This window comes from Ictidomys tridecemlineatus, chromosome 3 (genome assembly GCF_052094955.1).
Source record: "Ictidomys tridecemlineatus isolate mIctTri1 chromosome 3, mIctTri1.hap1, whole genome shotgun sequence".
In the NCBI taxonomy this organism is placed as follows: Eukaryota; Metazoa; Chordata; class Mammalia; order Rodentia; family Sciuridae; genus Ictidomys; species Ictidomys tridecemlineatus.
In genome coordinates, this window is record NC_135479.1 from 152,931,794 (window position 1) to 152,940,712 (window position 8,919).

Genomic DNA, 8,919 nt, shown 5'->3' on the forward strand with positions numbered 1-8,919 from the left:
TCTCTGGATTCTATGACTCCAGAGCAAAGCTCTCCTGACATCTCCACTGGTACTTTTTCCTAGCTCCACAATGGGACAGACCTAGAAGTGGGAACTCAATGGATATGCCTCCATATAAGTGACCAACTATATGACTAAGATTTCACATAGATTCTCTTATACCTAAAAATATCTTCTGCAGTGATCATCATATTTGAAATTGTAATGAGAGTCTTCTGATAACTTCTGGTGCCAGAATAGCTCTACTAAAAAACAAATAATTTGCCAGAGGTAAAATTACAAACTTGAATTCCAATCCATGGGAAAAAATTTAGTTTCTCAAAGCAGCCTTTTTTCTCAAGTGAGGCTAGAAGTGATCTGAGAGATAAGGCATAAAACATAAAACATACTTAAATTGAGGACTAGAAAAGAAGGGAAGCAATAGACATAGAGATATGATAGCAGTATGGAAGTAAATAACTGAAAGAACAAATTACTATTGAACTTTGAGGATGAACTTTGTCTTCTTTGCAGTTCAGAGTAAGTCAGGACATTATGTAAATCAATGTATGCATCCAAATGCAAATCAGTTATACTTAAAGATTTCTATTTTCACACCTCCAGATAAACACAATGACTCACTTCTGAATTCAGGAAGTGGTAAGTCACTATGTTTACTGAGGGTAAATATGAATGCAATAAAGACCTGAGATCAATCAAGATTAATTAATCAAGTAGCAATATATGGCAAAATACTCTCAAATAGCTTATAACCTCTATCTCTAAACAGCCATCTTATAAGCCAACCAAATAAAGGATTAATAGGAAAAAAGAGACTATTTGTGGATGTAGCTTCATAACCAAAGTTGACTTTTCCCGTCTTCGATCACTAAACATATCTACTTTCCCCTTTGATGCATCTCTTCCACTAGACCTATCAGATATTAAATTCATACATTCTATTAGATGACATAGTAGAACAAAGCTTTAAATTAACATAAAATCTTCAGCGCACTGCCAAAAATTATCTTTTTGATATATATGTCTCCAAAGGATTCTGTGGTAAACCCAAATAACTAGGTTTGCCCACAAGAAAACCAGCAATGGACTGGTACACTTAAGACTTCATAGATGCAAAATTTATAGGTAAAGTTATTTTATAAATCTTCATTATGCTCACAGTGTGGTCTTCAGAATGGTAATAAATTACTGAGATCCTCAGTAATTTCTGCAGGTGTTTGCATTAGTGTTCATAGTGTGGCCACATCTGTAAATGACTAGTCACATAAATAAATCAATTAGGTGCCTCAATTTTTAAAAGCAGCACATTCCCTTGCATGCTACAATTATTTGGCAATGACAATTTGGAATGGCCATCAGTATTCAAAACTTTTGTCTAAAAAAAGTCTCTAAAGTAACAAGGTTTAAGAACAATTGGCCTAGATCCTTCTTTTCAAAAGAAAAGACCACCTGAGCTTGTGGAGGCAATTCAAGACTTTGGTTCGCTGTGGCTCACACTTCTGAAGATCTTTTCACTTTCTTGGGAAAACATAAAAAAAAAAAAAAAAAAAAAAAAGGACAGCCTCCCAGCTTTACAGGAGCCCAGGGAAAGGGATTAAAAAAAAGTCTAGATGTTGGTATAAGAAGATTCTAGACAGTACTTAGGATACTTGGAAGAGCAGAAATAGACTTGATGTTTTTACTCATAGGCTAACCAAAAAAAAATCCTACCAAGAAAGAGTAGCTTGGCAGAACTGAAAGGAAATAAATTTGGGTTTTCTTCATCACAGCTACTATGCAAACAAATAGGCTATAGTAACTGGCTTTGCATTTTATTAACTCTGAAGTTTAAGGTAGATGATACTAGGAAATGTAGGAGACCAATAAATAGTTCATCATTTTGACTTTGAGGTATGCTTGACATAGCCCTAGTTAGGAAGCATATTCCATAATTATTGTAACACTAAAAACTTAAGGCAAGTACATGAATGAAAGATGACTGTACTGGAATTAGAGAATATATAGGTCCTCTAAATGTCAGTGTGGCCTTAACCAAGTAACTCGATTCCATTACCCTCAGTTTCTGTGAGTTCAAAATGAAAATAAGTTTCTACTTTTTGAGTAGCTGAAAGTTTTGACACATGTGAGAGCTTTCATAAAAGCATTTTGAAGAGTCATTGTCATTATTACTTTAGCCCCCCTCACCCAGGAGACATTGAATTTCTCTGTTCTGATTCTCATTTTTGAGTAATACATGTTGAGTACATTTCCTTTCTCTATGAGATTCACATACCTAAGTAATGTGAAATTCCTTGGGTTTCTCTTGAACTTCATAATGAGAATGTTTTTCATTCCTTAACAATTTTTATAAGAGTGAAAAGAAATAACATCACCTAATCACTCTTTAGCCACTGCCCAACAAAACATGGTAAGACATTACTTTAGGAGTTTTCATGGTCCCTTACTGCAGCTTTTTAAGAGTTAAGAAAAAATGATACCAAAAATTTAAGACATGTCTGAAAGCAAGAGAATCTTAGAAAAATAAAACACAAACCCTCCTGTTGTGGAACAAAGTAGGGCTCTCCCATATGTCTCCACCATCAAGAAACAAAGGTCAAAATAAAAGAATACAAGTGAAATATTAGATATTTATAGCAGGGTTTCAGCATGGTTATGGAAGGCACACAATAGGATAATTCAAAAATCACCCTCCAGCAGTGTGATCTCCATTCCAGCAGCATCAGAGTCTCTCCCAACTACTCTCCGCCCTCCATGCCTCCCCAATCAGAGTTTCTGATGGAGCCCAGCAATCTGCATTGTAACAAGCCCCAATTCCTGCTGAAGTTGAGAATCATTCCTATGGAGGACTGAGCCTGGGTGATTAGGATAGCATTTGGTTGCTTCTATTACATAACATTATTCTTTAAAATTCAACTAAGAAGAACCTGTGTGCATAGAAAAGTAAATCTCTCAAATATGAGCAGTGAGCTCATATTTTCAAACTGCATAGATGTCATGGCAAATATAACCCTCTAGTATTTAGAAGTACTGACCTGTTTTATCATTATGTGGGCATTGTTGAACATTCTCATTAGAATGTAAACTCTGTGAGAGCCGAAAGACATACACACATTTTATATATATATATATATACACACACACAATATACATATATATGTAAATAATACCTTACAAATAAAAAAAATATTTAATAATACTTAGTCAATGGATGAATCAAACCCTTCTCTAATGATGTCTAACCACTTCCAAAAGTATTAGTGGTCTATTTCCACAGAGTTGTTTATTTATTTTATGATGTACCTCCACAGAAATAGTGCAGAAAATACCTTGCAGATTTATATATTAAATACTTTTTCCAAGGGCCTAGATACATTTCAGATATCATATTCCATTTATTCTTACCTTGCTTTAGGTAATAAAATAGCACATGTAATAATCAGAATAACCAGTATGGCATCTGGGTTATTTATTAACCTCTGGATATAGAATTGCTAGACTTTAAAAAAAATAGGACAACTAATTAAAGAGGAATTTCAGATAAACAAGAAGTAGATTATTAGAATATGTTTCTTGCAAAATTTGTGATGTACTTATATTAAAAATTATTTGCAATTTATCTGAAATAAATATTTAACAAGGTGTCATATATTTTAGCTGGCAACCCTTTGCAGGTGGAACTTTCTTTTAAGATCCAAACTTTGGACTTTCTGCTATAAATATCTATAAATGAATATGGGCTAGCATATGTAGTTACTTAGCAAATGTTTGTTGAGTGAGTATGTAAATGACTATTTAAAAATGTGGGCATGCTTTCCAGGAGAACTTAATTCAAGTGACTTATACATAAATGCATTCTTTTCTCAGAAAGACTCTTAGATTTCTTAATTTCCCTTTTTCTTTCTTTAAAATTAACTACAGAATATATTGTACAGATATCTGTTCCCACTGCCCCCCCGCAACAAAAGATAGATGTTTTTTTGCTTTTTCTAAATCATATTATTAATAGTTTTTAGTCTACTGATACCCTCTGCACATAACATAATTTTGCTTGTTGCTTTGAGAAGCTTGGCTATTTCAGTCATGAATTCAGTGTAAATAGATAAAGTTGTAGGAGTAGCAAAACAGTACTTGCAGGGGGATAATAATAGGGATGCCAAGACAATAATAATCCTTATATAGAACGTGCACTATTAGTTTTATCAAACCATTGGGGCTAAAGGAGTGAGTTTAAATTTTGGAGTAAGAAAGCCTTGTTTCTACCATTTTCTGAGCAAGAGACATTAGACAAAAATCTAGGTTCAACCTGAACCTCAGTTTTTCATATCTTAAATAGTATATATTTTATATGGTTGCTCTTAGAATTAAGTAATTTTTGTGAAAGCACTTAAGTATAAATAGTGTAAAGTTATCAAAGCCATTTAGGAACATATATATGTTATGTCACAACAACATGATATATTTTGCAACATAAACTAGAAAGCAAGAAATTATTAACAGGGAGAAGGAGATAATCTAGTGGGGCTAGCATCTTACTCTCTGCTATGATTTATTTGTCAGGGGATCTTCAGGATGTTACTACTATTCTAATTGTAGCTACCACTTTCTGGGGATGTTAAAATCTACCCCATGCATAAAGTTGTAAAAGAGGTCAGGTGATGTGGATGGAGTTCCATGAGATCTTTAAACATCTGCTTACCACCAAAATATTTTAGCTATCACTGAAGCCACAGATGTTTTATGAATGCAGTGTGTCCCCAGTAGGCAATCCCCCTTAGACAGTCTCACCAATAACAGGCCAGAAGAGCTGGCAGGCAATCATATTATCTGTATCTCAGGAGTGTGGGCCCTCTTCTGACCAGACTTCTCTGGGTGGAGAGCAAACTCAGTGAAAGCTGCATATAATTCCATTGGGGTAGACTTCTTTTGTTGATGCTGAGCCTTTCTCATTCTCTGGTCCAGTATTGATTTTCCCCTTTCAGAGGACCTGCACTTTCAAGAACACCCCTACTCTCCCCTTTCTCTTCCTCTTCCTTCCTTGCTCCCTGCTACCTCATCAAGCACCCTGTCTTGGTCTTCTGACCCCTCATTGTGCTCATCCTAAGAGGACAGCATTGTGCTACAACAGAGGAGAGGCAGAGAGAGTGGGAGAGGCAGGTAGAAACAGTATTTCTAAAAATATCCTGATAATAGCCTTTGCTGTCCTTTTTACAGCCCAGGAGAAACCTGGAAAGAATAAGAAAGAATCAGTAGAATAAGTGACTTCTTGCTGAGCCTCCAATAGGATGTCTTGGCCCATCAGGATGGCTTTACTAGAACTTTGTGAGCTTTGGGCAGAGCCTTCTACAACTACTAACCTAAGTAGTGTCTTTCTTTTCCCTCTTTGTTTTTCCCCCCACTTGTCAGTTATAGTCAAGTAAGTAAGTATCAGAGCTGGTCCATGAGGAGTTGTAGAGCAGGTATTGAAAAATATAAACTCTCACCACTCTCTCATCCTTAAAAAGGCAGTGAAGGACACAGCCTCTGCCCTCAATTTCTTCACCTGCTGTTTAATTTGTCTGCCTCCACTGTTCGGTTCACTGCTTGCTAGAGAATTCTCTGTCTATGTTATTTGCTAACATTTTATTCATGGTACCTCTTCTTTTTTCTAATGACTTGCATTATTGATTATCAGAAATGATTTTTTAAATTCTGGATTGGATTCCTATGTCATGCAAGTCATTTCTCAGTTGGTTTCACTTATCCTCAGTTTCTTTGTGCAGAATGGAACAGTTTACTTTTTCTAAAAATGCTGCATACTCTGTGCTAAAGTACTTTATCTCTTTAATTTTCAAAACAACTTCTCAAGGCAGGTACTTTCTGCATTATTCTCAAGTTATAGATAAGGAAACCAAGGATTAAAGAGGGTAAATAACATGCCCAAGTCACCCAGCCAGGGAAATGGATTTCATATCTGGATTGTGCATCTGTATAGGTCCTAAATGGATCTTTTAAAAGTGAAGGGGCTCGAATGAGCTTGCCTTTCGTGTTATAATTCAAAAGTATCCACTTTGTACCTTGTGTCCCTTTCTACAAACCATACTTGCCATTTTTGATAATAGGCTCAAACCTGGAAAGCCATCTACTACCATTTGTCTTCACTTTTCATTTCTTCATTTGGAAAGCAACAGTCAGCAGGCCACATCCATTTCGTGTATAGTGTCTAAAGCCCTCTAGGGACTGCATTATCACATACAGAAAAATATTGAGACTGAAAAATATTTACATTCCTGTTGAGTGATATTGTTTCAAATCTATATATTTGGAAAAGGAAATTGTGGGCACCTGACTAATCTGAAAACACACTCCATTTAGTAAGACAGTTCCTGAAATGCCTATGCTCACCATCACACAGCACCTAGTAATTATAGAGAGCACCTTCCTTTAGGGAGCTCCCAAGTGCTTTGCAAACATTTTTCCTCATTAACTAGCATACCGTTTTATTCTGTGCAGGGAAGGGAACAAAATACTTTGTCCTATTTAAAATGTGGGGCTGCAAATGCATTGAGGGATTAAACAGGTTGCCCTCAGGTCATTTAATGACAAGGCCAGAACTGGATTCTTCCAGGGGTTGTGGGCCACTCTAAGCAGAAGACCAGGAAATTGGCAAAGGGCCATGCAAGTGCTTGGTCCAACTCTTCACTTACAGAAGGCAAAACAAAACCAGAGAGATGAAAACACTTAAGAAGCCCAGGGTCGTGCGGATAATTAATGGCAGAACTGATATTACAAGCATACAAACAGCATACACATATATGCTATAGAGGGAAGATGACAACTGTGAAGAATCAATTTATAGTCAGATTAGAAGGGTGTGAAAGTAAAAAGCTTTCACCAGTGACCTTGCCTAGAGGCAAAGCACACAGTTAGAAGGTGAAAGTTTCAAATAGCAAGAGCGTTTTAACACAGACAAAGTTTCAGCTTCCTAGCAGCCAAAATACCATCTGGAACTTAAGGCACGCTTCCCATTAAAGGTGACAGGTGGACATGTTTTAAAAGATAGTTGGCCAGCCTATCATAGCTGCTATAAATTGTACTGAAAGCACAAGGATAGCAAAGACCAGCTGAGTTCCAAGCATGTTTACAGCTGACAGAAATGTTTCAACTAAAAATAACATGCATGACTATCTCTTTTAGGGAATCTCTCATTTCAAAAAAAATTTACCAACGTAAACACTATGCATAGACTGAGCTCTTTAGCAAACTGAGATTATTAGCAATGAGCCTTCCCTAACTTCTCCTATTTTAGTCTGAAATTCTTCTCTTCTAACCCTGAGATCCTATGCATCATATTTATCCCATCAGTGTGCATCAAAACAAATACTTTTGTTTGAAAACACAACAATGATAACAACAACAACAAATTGTCCAATGAGAGAAAGTTTCACAAAATGGATCATGAACATAAAGCACCAAAAACCAAACCTAACACATAGTAAGCACTCAGTATATGGTGATTGTATTTATTGCAGTTATTACCACGTCAAACCTCCTGTCTTGTTTAATGGAGAAAACAGAAACACAATCAAGACATATATTATAAATGGAAGTTAACTCAAATTTAAAAGTAAATTCCTTGTCCTGCTACATAGTTTAGTTGTAAAAATATTACCTTAGTGAGTTTCAGGCTTTGGGCCTTAGACTGGGTCATGGAAGAGTATGTAGAAGGAACTTTCTGCTCTGAGATAGGTGCCCACATTGATAATCGGAAATGAGATGGGAGAGAGAGATCGAACACCGTAGTGCAGTTTATCTTACCTGTTAAGAGCAGAGAACAAGAGTTGAGAATGGTCAAACAAAAACAAGTCTTTAAGTAATGATCCAAGGAGATGTTACAGACCCATGGACTTTACTTATAGAAGAATACCTCATGTCATCATTCAGTGACTGAGTATTCTTACACACCTTATTTTTAACTAGCTTGATCATTTGGTTTCTAAGCCAATGACAAACCAAAGCAGTAAACACAGGAGGAAAGAGCCTCTGCCAATAGGCTCAGAAAAAAGAAAGAGACAGAAAAACTATTTTAGAAATTGACCTAAGAGTTCAAAAAGCATATGGAACCATTTAATGGGGAAGGAGGTGGCCTTGTAATAAGAATACCATGCAAGTATTCCCACACCACCCTTGGTGGTCTGCAAAGTGATTTCATATGTATTTTATGTCAACACCAGCACAATGAGGTAAGTAAAACTGTATACCTCGGAGGCATATAGTGATTTGTCAAGTGGCATACAGTGTGTTGGTGCCTAGATTTGAACAGGGCCATTTGACTCTAAGATCATGGTGTTCTCCAGCACCCCCTCAACTTCCACCCCTGGCAAAGCCAATCTCTGCTCAGTATAGTCAGTGCAGAAGAGCCAGTTAACTCTTTAGTTACATTTTAGGAACATTTCTGCCTTAAAAGAGATAAAAGAGAAAGCCTAACTCTTCAGAACAACATATTCCTATATTGGCAAATCTTTTCCAGACTTACATTTGTCATAGGAACATTTACTAGGCAAAACAGTGGAGAGGGGAGAGGGGGAATCTTTCCCAAAAGATCCAAACTATATGATCAATATTTCTAATTCCCAGAGATTCTAGAGCCCCCTGTTCCAAGAATCTTTCTCTTATTTCTTATATTTGTTTGATAATGTTAAAGGGTAAACAGTTAAATCCCTAATGATGACACTGAAAATGAGCCCTTATTAAGCAACCCTCCCTCTTCTCCACAGAATGAATGACTTTGAAGACTTTTAGTGGGGAGTATCTTGTAGCTTTCCAAGACAGCTGGTTTTTGGCATGGGGACATGGAAAATTTATTTGGTGATCTGGCATCCTTTAGCACAAGATTTCTCTGAACAGGAAAGCCCAGGAAGGCCTGGATCTTTCCAGTCAAGG

At 36.5% G+C, this 8,919-nt stretch overlaps 1 protein-coding gene across 32 annotated transcripts in view; it reads left to right on the forward strand.

The window, feature by feature from the left end:
- Positions 1-8,919, forward strand: part of Zbtb20 (zinc finger and BTB domain containing 20) — a 793,227-nt gene that overhangs the window by 759,688 nt on the left and 24,620 nt on the right. The window contains exon 12 of one of the 32 annotated variants that reach the window (XM_078044200.1): positions 64-8,836. The exons of the other annotated variants lie outside the window; for them this stretch is intronic. Within the exon in view, the coding sequence (XP_077900326.1) occupies positions 64-122 (59 nt within the window). The 3' untranslated portion in view covers positions 123-8,836. Of the gene's footprint in view, positions 1-63; positions 8,837-8,919 lie in introns of those variants that run through there. 32 annotated transcript variants of the gene reach the window in all.